Source organism: Oncorhynchus mykiss, chromosome 16 (assembly GCF_057628025.1).
Source record: "Oncorhynchus mykiss isolate SJ-2025 chromosome 16, ASM5762802v1, whole genome shotgun sequence".
Lineage (NCBI taxonomy): Eukaryota > Metazoa > Chordata > Actinopteri > Salmoniformes > Salmonidae > Oncorhynchus > Oncorhynchus mykiss.
Genome location: NC_143037.1, coordinates 17,969,642 through 17,990,293, shown reverse-complemented (window position 1 = coordinate 17,990,293; position 20,652 = coordinate 17,969,642). Strand labels below are relative to the sequence as shown.

At 42.8% G+C, this 20,652-nt stretch overlaps 1 protein-coding gene across 1 annotated transcript in view; it reads left to right on the top strand.

Moving 5' to 3' along the window:
• Positions 1–289: 289 nt before the first annotated feature.
• Positions 290–20,652, top strand: part of myo1d (myosin 1D) — a 126,337-nt gene continuing 105,974 nt past the window's right edge. Inside the window, exon 1 of the mRNA XM_036946371.2 lies at positions 290–1,044. Within this exon, the coding sequence (XP_036802266.1) occupies positions 950–1,044 (95 nt within the window). The 5' untranslated portion in view covers positions 290–949. The remainder of the gene's footprint in view (positions 1,045–20,652) is intronic.

Genomic DNA, 20,652 nt, shown 5'->3' with positions numbered 1-20,652 from the left:
AACTTCCACCTTTGGAAGTTAACAAGGCCACTCTATATTTTTTAATTTACAAATATCAACAAACAAAAGAGGATAGTCACATGCAAACAAGCATACCCCACGCTCTATCTTAACTCCTTCACATTTACTGGATTGTTTGAACAGTGCAGAGAACCTTCCCCAACAGTTTTTTTCATTCCAGTCAAGACCAGAATGTTGGGGGATCAAGTTTCAGGTGTTTCTTTTAGGCCTGCTATGTAGATTAGTCTGCACATAAGAGATGTTGTAGGCTATGAATGTTTCCTTATATGGCATAATTATTGGGAATCATTTGAGGCACTGACTAGGCATACTGAATTGGATTTGAAGAACTTGTCAAAATGACTAGTCACCCGAGAAATGTATAAAACTCTTCAGTTGTCATGGGAATTGTACTTTTTTCAAAATGTACACATGACAAGTTTAGACCAACACTTCTGACCAGGGGGTGGAGCGTTGCGAGGCGGGTAGGATTGTATTCGTCTGTATAGAGTCGAGACGAGAAATTCAAGGAAAGGGCTCTATTGATAGGCGTTTAGTGTAACGGGACTCCGGACAATACCTTTTCGGCGAAAGCAACAAGTGTCTGGATATGAAAGCATATTCTGAACTAACCATTCCTATTTGAAACCGTCCGTTATATTGAGAACAAATAATTAGATACGTTTTGCTATAAGTTTGGCTGTTTTGTATCGTTTCCTTATTTTTTTGCAGCTCATTCAAAATGAGTAAAAAATAACATCGTATCACTTGTACTGTTGACTAACGTTACTTGAATGAAGACAATGCTCCTCGACCATTTAGAGCTTGAATAGGTGCATTGAACAGCTCGCCATTGTTTACCTGGTGTCGCGGAGGACCACCTCAAAACAGTGAAGTTGTCTTTTTCAAAAAAGTATTTTCTTCTGAACCGATTTAAAAAAAATACAACATGGCAGAACACGAGAGTCTGGAGTTTGGAAAGGCTGACTTTGTTCTTCTGGACAATGTTTCTTTGGAGGAATTCATGGCTAACCTAAAGCTCAGGTAGGCAGTGGCGTCCACCACGGTCATTCACCTCAATGAGGCGAGACGTAGCCTGCTGGTTCAGGAAAGCCATCTTTCCCTGTCTGATGGACGCTTTTTATAGTACTAAGCCTAAATAGTTCTACTTTTTTGTTCGTTCAATTAGGCCACTATGTGTATAGGACTGACTAATGTAGGAGTTGTTTTCAAGCACCACAGGTGCAAGAGTGCTTGCTGTTCATTTTGACAGGTCAGAGTTGCAGTGCTACATGTCTACACCACACCTTACAATATAATTGTCAGATTTGTTTATTTTTAGTTGGCTGTGCCAGACTGCTGATGCCATAGCCGAGGCTACTATTTAATGACTTTTCAGAGTAATATAAATGGAATTCCCATTCAATTATGGAGTGCACATCTTGCAGAGCAACATTTGTTTATCACTAGTCACGTTTCCATCCAACCATTTCATGCGGATGAATTATAACTTGAAAAAAAGCCACGAGCAGGCTGATGAAAACATTAAATTGTTTTTGCCGTTTGATAAAGTGAAATAATATTGCTCTTATCCATAATAATGGTACCCTACCCGCACTGTATCTGCGAGCTGTTGGCTGGAGCGCATGTACCAAGACCAGAGTGGGCACATTTGCTATATAATGCAACAGTTTTTGCGACAAAACCACCAGTAGAGTTGAAAATGCGATGGAAACCAATTTAACTTGTATTTTTAATTCGGTACATGGGAATTTAACGGCAAAAGTTATTTTTATGCCCACCACGTCATCACCTACAGACTTTTATCCGAAAAAAGTCAGTGATGTAAACATCGCTGGTGTGGAAAATGCTAAAATCAAAGTTAATTTGTCACGTGCATGCCTCAATCCATGGCTTCTGGTTGGGGTATGTAGTACAATCACTGTGGGGACGACGTCCTCAATGCACTTATTGATAAAGCCAGTGACTGATGTGGTGTATTCCTCAATGTCATCGGAAGAATCCCAGAACATGTTCCAGTCTGTGATGGCAAAGCAGTCCTGTAGTTTAGCATCTGCTTCATCTGACCATTTTTTTTATAGACCGAGTCACTGGTGCTTCCTGATTAAATTTTTGCTTGTAAGCAGGAATCAGGAGGATAGAGCTGTGGTCGGATTTACCAAATGGAGGAAAGGGGAGCTTTGTACGCGTCTCTGTGTGTGGAGTACAGGTGACCTAGAATTTTTTTCCCTCTGGTTGCACATTTAACATGTTGATAGAGATTTGGTAGAACTGATTTAAGTTTCCCTGCATTAAAGTCTCCGGCCACTAGGAGCGCTGCATTTGGGTGAGTAGTTTCCTGTTTGCTTATTTCCTTATACAGCTGACTGAGTGCGGTCTTAGTGCCAGCATCTGTCTGTGGTGGTAAATAAACAGTAACGAAAAGTATAGCTGAGAACTCTCTAGGCAAGTAGTGTGGCCTGCAGTTTATCACAATATACTCAACTTCAGGCGAGCAAAATCTAGAGACTTCCTTAGATTTCGTGCACCAGTCGTTGTTTACAAATATGCACAGTGCTCATATGCTCATTCACAGAATGAGTTGAATGATATCAAATACATCAAACACATGGTTTCCAGGTGTTTACCATTCCATTTGCTCCGTTCCGGCCATTATTATGAGCCGTTCTCCCCTCAGCAGCCTCCTGTGTTAGACATGACAATGGCAGAGAACCAGACTTGAGGATCTAGTTTCCTGAAGATCAATTAAATAGCTTACCAAAATACCTTACTTTCTAGGCAGCCTCTCCAATGTTTGTTTCTGCACAAATAAACATCCATATAACTTGTCATCCTTTAATGGGCCTCAACCCAGTCAATATTCTCTTGCTATCTGAACTATAGTATTATACAAACCACAGTTTGTAATCCATGCATGGAAATGGGAAACATGCAGCTCTGTTATTGAATGCATGTGTAAACAGACATAGGCCTACATCTTCTATGTCTGAAATTATCTTTATCATACGTAACATTGGTGCCAAGTCATATTTGTTTTACCTAGGGGTCTCCAAACCTGTTCTTGGAGTCCTACCCACCTGTAGGTTTTCACTCCAACCCCAGTTGTAACTAACCTGATTAATCTTATCAATTATTAGAATCAGGGGTGCTAGATTAGGGTCTGAGCGAAAATCTACAGGATGGTAGCTCTCCAAGAGCAGGGTTGGCGAGCCCTGGTTGTAACTGAGTGGAGAAAGTGCCCTCCAACTCAACTCGGGACCTAGAAGCCAGTTCCACTGTGTTTTTTTCATTGTTCCCCTCTAATCAGAGACTGATTTAGACCTGGGACACCAGGTGTGTGCAATTATCAGGTAGAAAACCAGCAGGCTCTGGACCTTGTAGGGTCAGGGTTGAATAGTGGATTTGGGAACTATTTGACAGACCACAGACAGACCATGTAGTTCAGTACAAGAGTCTTTTCACAGACACACGTCTAAAGCTGTCCTCACAATTATTAGATTTTATTGGTGTTTCTATCTTGATAAGCATCCAGTTTATAACGTAGCTGTTTGCATTTGATAGCCAGGCAGCAGGATCTGCATGGATCATTTTCCTAGCTCTCCCTGGACCTACTGTTTGTTTTCCCTCCAGCTGGACAAGCCAGAGTGGAGAGGATGTATGCAAGTTGTTATTTGCAGAGGGTGTGACCGACCAGGAGCACTTCCTCCCCCTGTCCCTTCTCATCCTGTGTGTGTGTGCAGCAGGGTGAAGGAGGCGTAGAGAAACACTTGGAGAAGGGATACACTGACGAGTACATGAGGCGTCTATTTGCCTCCTTCAATAGCTATTTTAAGGTGCAACATTTCCCAAATATCCACTTTCAATGCCATCGTGGCTCTCGGGGGTGTATTTTGTGGTCAGCCCATGATAGCCATGTTGAGTCGCTAATCAGAATCTATCCCCTAGTGACTATATGATAAATGATGTGGAGTAGCCTGCTTAGTTTCCGTCTTCTTTTGGCCAGAGTGCTTGTCCAGTTGACATTTACTTTGTTTGACTTAAAGTTGAACAGTCTGGCCTCAGGGAGCACAGTGCCAAGGAACTTCCTAAATATAACCCCAACAGATGCCCAATCTCTTTGGAAACGTTCCATATGAAAACAGTGAAATTCCAGTAAAGGTCTTGGGAATTTGCTTCAATGGACCAGTCAGCAGATAAGAGGCCATGAAGCCTCTACAGCACATTGGAACTGAGCAAATAAACCATTGTGATCCAACCTAACAATGGTGGAAACTGTAAAGGAAAGGTGGTAGTCTCGAAGTTTCTTTCCTCATGTCTGATTCTGGAACCTCCTGATATATACACCTCTGGGGGTGTACACCAAATACTTTTATTTGGAGCACAATGTTATCACTGTTCATTGTTTGTCTTTATATGGCACTTTGGCAGTGTTGTTTTGTCTGTTGCTGGGTCTGCAGGGAACTTTTTTGGCAAACCGCTACCATTAACAAAACAATAGTATATATTTTTTTATTCTTCCAAAACGGGCATCCCACATACTGCAGATGAAATAGTTGACAACCACTCTACTTGTCAGTAGCTAAAAATGTTCTCTTCTCTCACTGATGCCCAAACCTCCATCCTCTTTCTAGATCTTACCTTTCTACGTTTCTATGTCAGTCTCTCCTGGCTCAAAGTTGAGGAGAGATTGACTGCATCGCTTATTGGTCTTTGTGCAGTTGGCACACAGTTCGGACATGCATTGGTATAACACAAGACATGCAACCAGAGGCCTCTTCACAGTCCCCAGGTCCAGAACAGAGGTTGTGAAATGCACAGTATTAAATAGAGCCATGACTACATAGAACTCTCTGCCACCCCAAGTAACTCAAGCTAGCAATAAAACCAGTTTTTAAAAAACGATAAAAGAACGCCTTACTGCACAAAGGGGACTGTGAAGAGACACAGCCATTTTATATTTATTGTATTGTAATTTCCACTGTACTATGTATTAGACCCATATAGTGTGTATGTACTGATATGTAGGCTGTGTGACGTTTTAAATGTACAGTGCATTCGGAAAGTATTCACACCCCTTGACTTTTTTCACATTTTGAAAATTTTCAAATGTGTATATATAACAAATGTAATAAATACCTTATTTAGATAAGTATTCAGATCCTTTGCTATGAGACTCGGAATTGAGCTCAGGTGCATCCTGTTTCCATTGATCATCCTTGAGTCCACCTGTGGTTAATTCAATTGATTGGACATGATTTGGAAAGGCACACACCTGTCTATATAAGGTCCCACCATTGTCAGTGTATATCAGAGCAAAAACCAAGCCATGAGGTATAAAGAATTGTCCTTAGAGCGCTGAGACAGGATTGTGTGCAGGCACAGATCTGGGGAGGGGTACAGCAACATTCCTGCAGCATTGAAGGACCTCAAGAAGACAGTGGCCTCCATCAGTCTTAAAAGGAAGAAGTTTGTAACCACCAACACTCTTCCTAGAGCTGGCCACCCAGCCAAACTGAGTAATCGGTCGAGAAGGGCCTTGGTCAGGGAGGTGACCACGAACCTAATGGTCACTCTGACATAGCTCCAGAGTTCCTCTGTGGCAATGAGAGAACCTTCCAGAAGGACAACCAACTCTACAGCACTCCACCAATCAGGCCTTTATGGTAGATTGGACTTACTGAACCACTCAGTAAAAGGCACATGACAGTCCACTTGGTGTTTGCCAAAAGGCACCTAAAGACTCTCAGACCATGAGGAACAAGCTTCTCTAGTCTGATGAAACCAAGATCAAACTCTTTGGCCTGAATGCCAAGTGTCACGTCTGGAAGAAACCTGGCCCCATCCTTACAGTCAAGCGTAGTGGAAGCATCATCCTGTTGGGGATGATTTTCAGGGACTGGGAGACTAGTCAGGATTGAGGGGAAAGATGAACAGAGCAAAGTACATCAATGACCTCTCTGAAAATCTGCTACAGAGCGCTCAGGGCCTCAGACTGGGTGCGATGGTTCACCTTCCAACAGGACAACAACCCTAAGCACACAGCCAAGACAACGCAGGAGGGGCTTCGGGACAAGTCTCTGAATGTTTTTGAGTAGCCCAGCCAGAGCCCTGAATCAAACCTGATCGAACATCTCTGGAGAGACCTGAAATTAGCTGTGCAGCGATGCTCCCCATCCAACCTGACAGAGCTTGAGAGGATCTGCAGAGAATGGGAGAAACTCCCCAAATACAGCTGTGCCAAGCTTGTAGCCTCATACTCAAGACTCGATGCTGTAATCGCTGCCAAAGGTGCTTCAACAAAGTACTGAGTAAAGTGATATTTCAGTTACATTTTTAATACATTTGCAAAAATGTTTAAACCCGTTTTTGCTTTGTCACTATGGGGTATTGTGTGTAGATTGAGGGGGTGAGGGAAACAATTGAATACATTTTAGAATGAGGCTGTAACAAAATGTGGGGAAAGTGAAGGGGTCTGAATACTTTCCGAATGCACTGTATGTATTTCAGGCCTTGACTAAAAATGTTCTGTACTGTTTTATGTGGACCCTAAGTAGCTGATGCTTTTGCAGTGGCTAATGGGGATCCTAATAAATACCAGATTGAGACATTTCTTTGAAAATGTGTACTTAAAAAAAAAAAAAAACGTGTTTTATTTTTTAATTAATGAGAAAAATAGTTACAACTAGCCTTCAACACTACTCTAGTTGTGTTGGGTTGGTTAGATTAGGATGCAGGTTTCTTTTGCCAGCCAAGAGATAATGCTTTACACCTAATCAAAACATGAAGATGGTGGTATCCCTTAGGGACTACAGTATTACTCTTTTTGTGTAGTATACAAAGCTACTATTTTTCTGTGTCTATCGTCGTTTCAATTGGTTTGATCTTTGAACTCCTAAGAGGGTTTCGGGGGATTGGGAAAGGAAGGAGACAAAAATATGGCATCTGGAGGAAGGCAAAGGAAAGCTGCCTTTTCCCATTGGCATTTCCCTTTCTTTGGCCTCACATTTCATTGTTTCTGCATGTCCTCTCTAAGCCTGAATATTGGCTGAAACTATCTGACAAGGCACAATGTCGAGATTGCAAATCCTACTGAAGTTATGATGACAAGATTAAAATAACACTCGGATGACAACATGAGGAATAGGCTCATGATTTTCATGTACCGTACACAGAACTGGCGCTCCACTTCCTGCTCAGAGTGGGACTGTATCTGCATGAAAGCACCTCCCAATTCCTCAGGGAGAGTTGTTAGAGTCCACTCTGGCTAGGAAAGGCATACTCTGCGAAATTGAGTTTGTGTGTCTGGTCTACCATTGAGCCCCACTGTAACCCAGTATCTGCAGTGTATCCTATGGCTCTAAAGGAGAATTGTGCTTTTCTTTTTTTTTTTTTTTACAACCAAATCTCTATTTTATAGATGGTTCCAGATACTTTTTTTTTAAAGAAACTTTTTTTTTCAGAAACTTATCCAAACCTGCGATTCACTTCCTCATCCTCGTTGTGCAGTACGGGGGCTCTGAAAAACATGAACACATGCTCCAAAAATACTAAAATAAGCCCAAACGGAAAAGCTCTGTATAGTGATGCAGGTCTTTAGATGTTGTACACATGTAATTGTCATTCTGAATTTTATCTGCAACGTTATACCATTTGGTTGCGACTAGAGTGACTGTTCATTCTAGCAGCAGGCTACATGGAGAATGGAACAGCTGGATAGGGGAAACTGCTCGAGTCACACAAAATAGAATACACCGGCTGGAAAGACCTGAATCACTAAACTGAGAGTGTTTCCATTTCTAAAAAGACGTGTTTTTGGAGCATTTGTTCAAGATCTTTCAGAGCCCCTGTACTGCACAACAAGGATGAGGAAGTGAATTGCTGGTTGGAGTAAGTTTCTCAAAACAAGTAGACTCGCAAGTGTCTGGACCCTTCTATAACATGCTATTTACATAAACATTTAGATTTGGTTGTAAAAAAAAAAAAGCGAACTAATTCTTTAACCACTATGAAAGTGCTGAACAAATAGGGCCTGGCAACTTCTCCCATTTCAGGCTTGTTAACGTTAATTTGTTGCCGTAACAGCAGATTTAATCGTGGAATAGGTGCGACACACCAAACATAGCAACCCGACTCCCTCCCTGCAGAGCAAACACAGGGATCAAAGTCTCTCCACAGTTCAGGTGCAGTGGGCAGAAGCAGACGAGAGAGGTCGAAAGTTCTACTTCCTCTTCCTGTTGTACACTATCGGTCTAATATACACTGAACAAAAATATAAACTCAACCTGCAACAATTTCAAAGATTTTACTGAGTTAAAAGTTCATACAAGGAAATCAGTCAATTGAAATAATTCCCTAATCTATGGATTTCACATGATTTGGAATTCAGATAAGCAGTTGTTGGTACCTTAAAAAAAAAAGTAGGGGTGTGGATCAGAAAACCAGTCCGTATCTGGTGTGATCACCATTTGCCTCATGCAGCGCGACATCTCCTTCCAATAGAGTTGATCAGGCTGTTGATTGTGGCCTGTGGAGTGTTGTCCCACTCCTCTTCAATGACTGCGAAGTTTCTGGACATTGGCGGGAACTGGCTGTTGTTCACATCGAACCAGAGCATCCTGAACATGCTCAACGGGTGACATGTCTGGTGAGTATGCAGACCATGGAAGAACTGGGCCATTTTCAGCTTCCAGGAATTGTGTGCAGATCCTTGCGACATGGGGCCGTGCATTATCATGCTGAAACGTGCTGGTGGCAGATAAATGGCACGATAATGGGCCTCAGGATCTCATCACAGTATCTCTGCATTCCAATTGCCAATGATAAAATGCAATTGTGTTCATTGTCCGTAGTTTATGCCTGACAAATTCTCTAAAACGACGGAGGCAGTTTAATTCATTCAATTCTCTGGCAACAGCTCTGATGGACATTCCTGTGGTCAGCATGCCAATTGCATGCTACCTCAACTTGAGACATCTGTGACATTGCATTGTGGGACAAAACTGCACATTCTAGAGTGGCTTTTTATTGTCCCCAGCACAAGGTGCACCTGTAATGGTCATGCTGTTTAATCAGCTTCTTGATATGCCACACCCGTCAGGTGGATGGATTATCTTGGCAAAGGACAAATGGTGTGGATGATTTCTGGGATCTTTTATTTCAGCTCATGAAACATGGGACCAACACTTTACATGTTGCGTTTATATACAATACCAGTCAACCTTCAAGGGTTTTTATTTTCACTATTTTCTACATTGTAGAATAATAGTGAAGACATCAAAACTATGAAAAAACACATATGTAATCATGTGTTATTGGTAATCATGGGGCGGCAGGTAGTTTAGTGGTTAGAGCATTGGACTAGTAACTGAAAGTTTGCAAGATCGAATCCCTGAGCTGACAAAAGTAAAAAAATCTGTCATTCTGCCTCTGATCAAGGCAGTTAACCCACTATTCCTAGGCTGTCATTAAAAATAAGAATTTGTTCTTAACTGACTTGACTAGTTAAATAAATAAAAAATGAATAACAAAAAAACTGTTTAACAAATCAAAATATGTACGGTAGGGTCATACAGTAAGTTACCCATCTTATGTATGGAATGTGTGCTACTCATTCAGTAGACAGTTCTGTCTGGCATATGCTCACTGCACAGGGCAATCTATCCTAGCTCTGGGAAGACCTTGATTCAATCTTGATAGATTCAATGAGATTAGGTTTCCCAATTAAGGCTGTCTGGCTTTAACGAGGTGAAGCACATCCTCCACTACATGAACTTTCTGCTGTAATTTCCCAGAAACCAATTTACTTACAGACATGACGCATGTTGCATTCATGTGATTAACGATCCGTTTCTGTAATGAATGAGTGAGGTGTTTGTCATGAATCCCTTAAAGGTCCAGTGCAGTCAAAAACTAGATTTTTCCGTGTGTTTTTTATATATATATATATACACATATACATATACACACACACACACTGACCAAAAAGTATGTGGACACGTGCTCGTTGAACATTTCATAACAAAATCATGGGCATTAATATGGAGTTGGTCCCCCCTTTGCTGCTATAACAGCCTCTACACTTATTGGAAGGCTTTCCACTAGACAATTTATATTTAACTAGGCAAGTTCCTAGGCCATCATCGTAAATAAGAGTTTGTTCTTAATTGACTTGCCTAGGCCATCATCGTAAATAAGAGTTTGTTCTTAATTGACTTGCCTAGTTAAATATAAATTGTGCTGATGTTGCTTCCAGACGCAGTTTGGAACTCGGTAGTTTTATTTTATTTCACCTTTATTTAACCAGGTAGGCTAGTTGAGAACAAAACAGTCAATAATACAGTAGAACAAAAGAAAACAAAAAGTTTATATACAGTGAGTGCAAATGAGGTAAGTTAAGGAAATAAATAGGCCATGGTGGCGAAGTAATTACAATATAGCAATGAAACACTGGAATGGTAGATCGGCAGAAGATTAATGTGCAGGTAGAGATACTGGGGTGCAAAGGAGCCAAATAAATAAATAAATACCAGTATGGGGATGAGGCAAGTACAGGTGCAGTGATCTGGAAACTGCTCTGACAGCTGGTGCTTAAAGCTAGTGAGGGAGATGTGAGTCTCCAGCTTCAGAGATTTTTGCAATTCGTTCCAGTCATGGGCAGCAGAGAACTGGAAGGAAAGATGACCAAAGGAGGAATTGGCTTTGGGGGTGACCAGTGAGATATACCTGCTGGAGCGCGTGCTACGCACGTAGTGAGTGTTGCAAACAAGGACAGATGATTTGTATGTGCTTCAGCCCTCGCCCCGTTCTGTGAGCTTGTGTTACCTACCACACCGAGGCTGAGCTGTTGTTGTTCCTAGATGTTTCCACTTCACAATAACAGCGCAGACAATTGACCGGGGCAGCTCTAGCAGGGCAGAAATGTTACGAACTGACTTGTTGGAAAGGTGGAATCCTGTGAAGGTGTCATGTTGCCAATGTTTGTGTGCTCAATTGTATACACCTGTCAGCAACTGGTGTGGCTGAAATAGCCAAATCCACTAATTTGAAGGGGTGTCCACATACAGTGGGGCAAAAAAGTATTTAGTCAGCCACCAATTGTGCAAGTTCTCCCACTTAAAAAGATGCGAGAGACCTGTAATTTTCATCATAGGTAGACTTCAACTATGACAGACAAAATGAGAAAAAAAATCCAGAAAATCACATTGTAGGATTTTTAATGAATTTATTTGCAAATTATGGTGGAAAATAAGTATTTGGTCACCTACAAACAAGCAAGATTTCTGGCTCTCACAGACCTGTAACTTCTTCTTTAAGAGGCTCCTCTGTCCTCCACTCGTTACCTGTATTAATGGCACCCGTTTGAACTTGTTATCAGTATAAAAAGACACCTGTCCACAACCTCAAACAGTCACAGAAACAAAATTGTAGACCTGCACCAGGCTGGAAAGACTGAATCTGCAATAGGGAAGCAGTTTGGTTTGAAGAAATCAACTGTGGGAGCAATTATTAGGAAATGGAAGACATACAATACCACTGATAATCTCCCTCGATCTGGGGCTCCACGCAAGATCTCACCCCGTGGGGTCAAAATGATCACAAGAACGGTGAGCAAAAATCCCAGAACCACACGGGGGGACCTAGTGAATGACCTACAGAGAGCTGGGACCAAAGTAACAAAGCCTACCATTAGTAACACACTACGCCGCCAGGGACTCAAATCCTGCAGTGCCAGACGTGTCCCCCTGCTTAAGCCAGTACATGTCCAGGCCCGTCTGAAGTTTGCTAGAGAGCATTTGGATGATCCAGAAGAAGATTGGGAGAATGTCATATGGTCAGATGAAACCAAAATAGAATTGTTTGGTAAAAACTCAACTCATCGTGTTTGGAGGACAAAGAATGCTGAGTTGCATCCAAAGAACACCATACCTACTGTGAAGCATGGGGGTGGAAACATCATGCTTTGGGGCTGTTTTTCTGCAAAGGGACCAGGACGACTGATCTGTGTAAAGGAAAGAATGAATGGGGCCCTGTATCATGAGATTTTGAGTGAAAACCTCCGTCCATCAGCAAGGGCATTGAAGATGAAACGTGGCTGGGTCTTTCAGCATGACAATGATCCCAAACACACCGCCCGGGCAACGAAGGAGTGGCTTTGTAAGAAGCATTTCAAGGTCCTGGAGTGGTCTAGCCAGTCTCCAGATCTCAACCCCATAGAAAATCTTTGGAGAGAGTTGAAAGTCCGCGTTGCCCAGCAACAGCCCCAAAATATCACTGCTCTAGAGGAGATCTGCATGGAGGAATGGGCCAAAATACCAGCAACAGTGTGTGAAAACCTTGTGAAGACTTACAGAAAACGTTTGACCTCTGTCATTGCCAACAAAGGGTATATAACAAAGTATTGAGATAAACTTTTGTTATTGACCAAATACTTATTTTCCACCATAATTTGCAAATAAATTCATTAAAAATCCTACAATGTGATTTTCTGGATTTTTCTTCTCATTTTGTCTGTCATAGTTGAAGTGTACCGATGATGAAAATTACAGGCCTCTCTCATCTTTTTAAGTGGGAGAACATGCACAATTGGTGGCTGACTAAATACTTTTTTGCCCCACTGTACACTATATATACAAAAGTATCTCCACACTATGAGGTTGGAATAATACTGGGAAATGTTGAAAATGGTGATAAGCTGTTTGAAAAGACTGCCTGAAATTTCAGCCTGTTTTAGTGGGATGGCGTTTTAGCCTACCTGGTGCCATCACAAGGTGGTAAATTAGTTAATAGACCAATAAGAAAAAGAGTTCCTAAACTCTCTGCCAATAACAGCTAGTTTTTAGCTTCCCCCTCCCCACCCAGGTGCACAGTGTTTCTTCTGACACATTGGTGTGGCTGGCTTCCGGGTTAAGCGGGCATTGTGTCAAGAAGCAGTGCGGCTTGGCTGGGTTGTGTTTCGGAGGACACACGGCTCTTGACCTTCGCCTCTCCCGAGTCCGTACAGGAGTTGCAGCAATGGACAAGATTATAATTACCAATTGGATACCACGAAATTGGGGAGAAAAATAATTTAAAAGAAATATATATAATTTCTGAGAAAAAGGCGTATACATAAAAAAAATCAAATAAAGGTACATGGATGAACGCTTCATGGCAGCGTGTTTTTTCAGTTTAGTCTGTAGCTAGCTACAGCTTGTTTGACCCGTTGTTGTATCAAGTCACTCCGGTTCACACTGACCGTGTGCAGAAAGTAGTCCGTCACAACTGTTTCCCATTGATCTTTGTCGATAGCGCCTGCTAAATTCTGGGCAGCAATGTTGTTGAGTGCAGTAGCAACACTTTTGCAGTTCTACATGGCTAACATTATACATTTTATAAAAGCCGCTGTAGCCAGGATTATCTACACATACCGAGCAGCTCATGTTGTAGACATGTTACAGATGTCTAGCCCATCCATTATCTCAGCCAATCACAGCTAGCGAGAAGGTTCTAAACCAACTAGGCTCGTAATTTAACAATTCCATTCGTATTTGCAGATGGCATACAAGTCTGTTATTAAGGGGTCATGGAAGTTCATATGTTCCAGGAGGCATTTCTGCCAAAAAAATGCATTTTGATAAATAAATTTAAAAAATTAAACAAATCAAATGCCTCTCCTGTGAAATAGTGACTTGCGACATAAGCCTAGCTTCTTGAAACGGGTTACATTTGATATTTAGATGAAAATGGCTGCTTTGGACCTTTTTGTGTGTGTGTGTGTGTGTGTGTGTGTGTGTGTGTCAAACTGTGTGGGTGTAGTGGCTGGGCGATGTCATTCTCTAGATCTTTTGTTCCCTTGTCTACCTGTTGGCTCAATGCCCTAAGGCACTGTGGGGGATCTGGCTTTCACAGCCAGGTCTGAGATCAGATCACAGCCCCAGCATGACTCACTTCACATACCTTTTGAATGCCCACCTAGACACTCTCTATTTCTCTCTTTTCCTTTCTTTCTCTGTATATCTATCCTATGCTCCCTCTATCCCTATACGGTAGCTAAGTATGCTCTCATATTTCTACCCTAACTTCTCCCTTCCCTCTCTCTTTGTCTCCCTCACTCCCTCTGTCTGTTTTGGTGCTTTTTCCTGCCCTCTTTTTACCCCTGACAGAAATCTCAGCGCTTTCCTGAAATAGCCTGCTGAGTAACGTCTGAGTCAATTTGGATGGACTTGTCTTTCTCTCTCTCCAGCGGCCTGTCGTCATCCTCCCATCGGCTGGTTGGCTGTGAATTTATATAGGTAAATGGACTGGCCAACATGTTAAAGTGCAAGCAGGTTCCGCATCGGACCGGCAGCCAGGCCCAACAGCCAGCCAGCCTTCCCTCCCTTCTCTGAAGTCTCTTTATTGAATTCTTGAAACTTAATCTGACTAAAATGAATCTTTTGTTCTCTCGCTGAGCTCCCCTAGCTCAGGATCGGCCTGGGAAGTAGCTGTGATCTCTTCCGTCAGAGTAGTAAACAGTAAAGGGCCGAGGCCCAAAGAAACACTACTGTCTGTCAGCCACCAGATCTCCAGCCAAGCTGTTTACACCTGGCTCCCATTTCCTAAGTATTCAGACGCGAGCCAATGAAAATGGAGTTCATGGGAACACATGCTAGTCTATATCTCACGCGTCAACATGAAATATGCCCCGCTGCTTTATTCTACATTTCATTCAGTGTTCTTATGACTGAATGTGTAAGATGACAAGATGGGCACCTCTAGTAATTGTCATCATATATAGGGCCTACAATGTACGACCTATGACCCAGAGGTTTTCCTAGTCACGTGGTCAGGAGAAACTCCAGTCACTAATCATATGATTGGTTCATAATAATGGTTCATTTCGTAAATAATGGTTCATTTCAAAATGGTGGGAAGGTTACCTTGTTTGTTTCTCTGTCTCACCCTTTCAATACTGGGTGTGTCATGTCCTGTAGTTTCCCTGTCACATCCTAACATCTGTCCCAAACCATTGAAAAGTAAAGGACTCTCAGCTGCATCCTCTCCCCTATAGAGCCAGAAGAGCCGCTAACACTAGTTGCTAACCCATCTGATTGCTATCATAAATCTGCAGACGTGCTGTCATTAGAGTAGAGGGAAGGGGAGGTACTGTAGTGATCTCACCCAGTCAGCTCTGCGCCAGCTGTGCTGCAGAAGCTGCACTATGGTACTGAGGGGGAGTCCAGATCCACTCCTACAGTATGTGCTTGTGAAAATTGATTTGTCTGTGGGCCAAGGGCTGGGAGTGTTGTGTTTAAGGCCCCAGGCAGACAGGCTGGAGTGGGAGCCAGGAGCTTCTCTTTAGCACTAAGGAACAGTTTACAAAGCAATGGAAAATCTCCCAATGCAGTTCTCAGATGTTTGACAAGAGCTGAAGGAGGCCCATAGATGGCTGTGAAGAGAGTGGGCGTGATCGATGTTAGGATTGCTTCATTCAGGTGTAATGGCCAGTTGGCCATAAGATAACATTTTGTATCGGATCAGATATAGTATGTACTTTGACTCATAGTTGTCGTTCAGCTGATCAAAGTCTTCAGAGATATCTAAATTTCTGAGATTTGTCTGTTGATGCCTGTGACTAAATATGTGTTTTATATCTATGAAATCAAATCCAATTTTATTTGTCACATACTCATGGTTAGCAGGTGTTAATGCGAGTGTAGCGAAATGCTTGTGCTTAAAGTTCCGACCATGCAGTAATATCTAACAAGTAATCTAACCTAACCATTTCACAAAAACGACCTTATACACACAAGTGCAAAGTAATGAATAAGAATATGTACATATAAATATTGACCAGTAATGGGAGTTTTTGAAGTGAATATCTCTTCAATGGATACAAACACTTTTCCAGAACTATGCTTTCCTTTGAAATAGCACTGGCTGAAATGACCCAAAATGTCCTCAAATGACCCTTAACTTCCAGTAGACAAACTTAATTTATGCCAGAATCACCAGTTTCCATTTCTCTCTATGAAACAGCTCCATAAAAGTGTGAAAAAAAATCGTAATCCCTGAGAGGTCGTACCCAGCATGCACTGGGCCAGATAAGCTGTAAATCATTCAATCAGTCTAAACAGGGACAGCAGAACACTGCTTGGTGGTAAATTCATGGGGAGAGAGAAAATTGGAACAGCCAGAGATTATCCCTGTCTTGATTACTGGAAATCCCCAACAAGGTCACAGTCACTGATAACAGCCAGCCAGCACTTGTTGTGTTGTCTATTATATTGGATCCTTGGCGATAACACTGGCTGTGTCCTATTCCTTTTACTCCTAGGCATCTTTTAAAGGTTTGGAATTATGAAGTAATATGGTAACAATTCCACCTTGCGCTGTTTTTTATTTATATGCCATTCCAATCCTTTCAGCTGTACACAAGTGTCTAGGGCAGTGGTGTGCAAACCTGTTGGGAATTCAACAGAGGGATGCATTTTTTGGGGGACCAATTGTTTGTTAAAATCAATATGTGTGGGCCTCCCGAGTGGCGCAGCGGCCTAAGGCACTGTGCTTGAGGCGTCACTACAGACCCGGGTTCGATCTCAGGCTGTGTCACAGCTGGCCGGGACTGGGAGACCCATGAGGCGGCGCACAATTGGCCCAGCGTTGTCCGAGTTAGGAGAGGGTTTGGACGGCCAGAATGTCCTTGTCCCATCACGCTCTAGTGACTCCTATGGCGTGGCGGGCCGCGCGCATGCATGCTGTCACATTCGCCAGGTGTACCGTGTTTCTTCTGACACATTGGTGCGGCCGGGTTAAGCGGGCATTGTGTCAAGAAGCAGTGCGGCTTGGCTGGGTCATGTTTCGGAGGACGCACGGCTCTCGACCTTCGCCTCTCCCGAATCCGTAGGGGAGCTGCAGCGATGGGACAAGACTGTAACTACCAATTGGATCCCACAAAATTAGGGAGAAAAAGGGGTAAAAAAATGTCTCGTGGGCCGGATTGAAGTGCCTGGTACATTGCCCCCCCTTGGTCTAGGGGATAGGCTCTAGAGGCTATTTGGTTTAAAGAGGTATCTTAGGACCACCATGCTATGTTATATATGTACGTTCGTGAGGTTGCATTCTTCTCTTTATCTGTATTTTTAAGAATTGTCATTCAGTTCCTATCTACAAGCCATCAGACTGCTGAACAATTGAACTGGACTGACCACCTGCTCTGATTCTCCACACCTTAGCACACATGCACTGACTCATGCACACGCCCACACAGACACACACACACACACACATATACATTCATGCATTCACAAATCACCAGATAGGGTTGGGCGGTATCGAGATTTTCATGTCGTCACACCGTTTCTCTCATTCTGGGATTTATGGTATTACCGGCTAAGTACACAAGTGGGCGCCAGAAAACCGCTAAAACGGAGTTTTGAGGCATGTTTGTGTTGTGGAAATTACCACCAGGGACTCAAAGTCAAATTTAAGAGGTTCTGGAGAGGTTCCAACAAACCTAATGCACCATAGTACACGTCGGTCTGGAGCTCTTCCGGGGCAGTCCCGTTAGTTCTGTTATATACTGCTTACATATACAAGTTATATTTGCATGATTTACATTATTCATGGATCATAATGAATTCATAATTACCGTTTGGCTCCTGCATGTGACTGGCACCGTCTCCTATCTTAACTTATAGACCATATTCTGGGCGTTCTGCCAAAAAGTCTGAGGAGGGGGCTATGACCGTCTCTCTGTCATATCTCTACCCAGCACCTACAGGAACCAATGATTGTATGAGACAAGATGTACAATTCAAGGCTTTCTCTTCAGACAACAAAACTTCCGTCAGTTTTTTAAATATTTTAACCCCTTTTTCTCCCAAATGTTTGATCTTGTTTCATTGCTGTAACTCCCCAACGGGCTCGGGAGGTGAAGGTCAAGTCATGCGTTCTCCGAAACATGACCTGCTTCTTAACACCCGCTAACTTAACCCGGAAGCCAGCCGCACCAATGTGTCGGAGGAAATACCGTTCACCTGACAACCGAGATCAGCCTGCAGGCACCCGGCCTGCCACAAGGAGTCACTAGAGCGCGATGAGCCAAGTAAAGCACCCCCGGCCAAACGCTCCCTTAACCCGGACGACGCTGGGCCAATTGTGCGCATGGGGATCCCGATCATGGCCGGTTGTGATACATCCCGGGATCGAACGTAGGTCTGTAGTGACCCCTCTAGCACTGCGATGCAGTGCCTTAGACCTCTGCGCCACTCGGGAGGCCCCACACTTGCTTGTATGAAGGAAGAACAGTACTGGCTTTGGAGCTGCATGTATCCACTGTGTCTGTGTGGAGACTGGAGTCGCTAGGGCAACGGGCCTGCCTGCTCTGCTCGGGGGAGACACGGCAGAAAGCTAACACAATAAGATGTCCCGCCACTTTATTCATTCAGCCACTTACTTTTTTGTAAATGCAGATTTAAAATGCTTCTTATTGTCATCTCTGCTAGAGGGACGCATTTTTTTGTGGTTCAGTTGCACTTCTCCACTCAGAATGGCTGATTGTGAATTCTTATCTATCTGCAGACAGTGTTATGACTGATGTGTATCTAATTTTCTCTGGTAAAATGCAAGATTAACTTTAAGCAAAACATTTGAAATATGATAGGCATGCGTTGTTCTTTCAAAAAGACCTTGCTTTTCCACCGTAAGCTCATTTACTTGTGTGGCTGCAGGCAGAAAATAGCTTTGCACTTCTGTTGTCATCTGATGAAATTGAAGCGATTTTCTGCCGAATGTGTTGCACTGATGCATTATCTGTGAAGGAAAACTATCGTTGCGCGTCCCTGATCACTCTATTGAAGCAGAAAAACACAGACTTTTCTCGGGGCCACCCATAAGTAAAAATGTATGCATGCATGGCTAAGTCGTTTTGGATACAAGCGACTTCTAAATGACATATATTAATAGAAAACGCGACCCCTGTCAATAGGACCCACCTGCTCCCATTTCCTCCCGTTGTGCTATTTACAAACAAGCACGTGACTGGCTCACCTGTTCAGGGGAACTACGGTAATCTTCATAATGTGACAGGCTCACCTGTTCAGGGGAACTACGGTAATCTTCATAATGTGACAGGCTCACCTGTTCAGGGGAACTACGGTAATCTTCATAATGTGACTGGCTCACCTGTTCAGGGGAACTACGGTAATCTTCATAATGTGACAGGCTCACCTGTTCAGGGGAACTACGGTAATCTTCATAATGTGACAGGCTCACCTGTTCAGGGGAACTACGGTAATCTTCATAATGTGACAGGCTCACCTGTTCAGGGGAACTACGGTAATCTTCATAATGTGACAGGCGAAATGAAGAACTTGATCTCGTAACGTATTGCACAAGGTGACTGCAGGTACTTAAAAAGTAGCTGCAAATATTAAAATGTATAGAAAGACTTCAAAGAATTTGTTTCAACGGTATTGATGGTATTGAAAAAACATCCCGTGGCTATTTTCAAATACCCTAGTATACGGTATATACGGTATACCACCCAAGCCTACTACCAGACTCTTGCTCTGCTCAATTTAGTCACTTGCCCCCATCCCCATTTCCCAAAACACGTGTAAATATTGGACTATAAATTGTTCCTGTATTATGCTTATGCTGAAATGTATTGATCTATTCTACTGCCATTTATTTTATGTTCGTATTCACATTTTCTTATTTCTTATTGTTGCATTGTCGAGAAGGAACCTGCAAGTAAGCATTTCATTGGTCGATGTATACCATGGGTATCCTGTACATACGACTAATACAACTTTAAACTAAACTTGAGCGAGAAAATTACTCCCCACCCTAGTTAACCACTGACAAAGAACCATAAAAGACCCACCCAAACAAGACTGGGGCCATCGGTTATATACTTTGCTTCGGCTTGTAATTCACTTCTGAGGGGTGTGTGCACATGGGCTGGCATTGGAATCTTTATACGAACGGTAGGGACAGACAGTCATAGTGAAGTAGACATTACAGTGGCTCAACAAGCTCCAAGCCCAAGGTAGCTCTTGAGATTGATTGTTTGTGGTCTAGCTTGTGGTGTAGCTCAAAGGGTATCGCTTCTCCGCTTTTTGTACTGTGTAAGGAGGCCCAGTCCCAATCAACTACCTCAGGCACAAGTCACTGGAAATTGGGAAATGCGGTGTAAAAAGAAGAGGGCAGGAGAGGTCAAAGAAAATGGAGTGAAAACGACAGTCCCAAAATGTTGGCCACACCTTAATCTTGAGTCCAAAATACACACACTTTCCCTATCCAACCTTTCCCTCTCTCTGGTCTCTCTCTCTCTGGTCTCTCCCGCTCTCTCTCTGGTCTCTCCCGCTCTCTCTCTGGTCTCTCTGGCTAGTCTCTGGTCTCTCTGGCTGGTCTCTCTCTCTCTGGTCTCTCTCTCTCTGGTCTCTGCCTGTCTCTCTCTGGTCGTCTCTCTCCCTAGTCTCTCTCTCTCTCATTTGACATTTTAGTAATTTAGCAGATGCTCTTATCCAGAGTGCAGTCAACTCAAAAAGTGAACCAAACTCCAATTACAATGAAATGTTTTCCTCATTGAAAAGCATTGAAGAGAATTGGAATTTTAGTGTACTTCCTGAATTGAAATGGAATTCAAATCAACATGTATTTGTCACA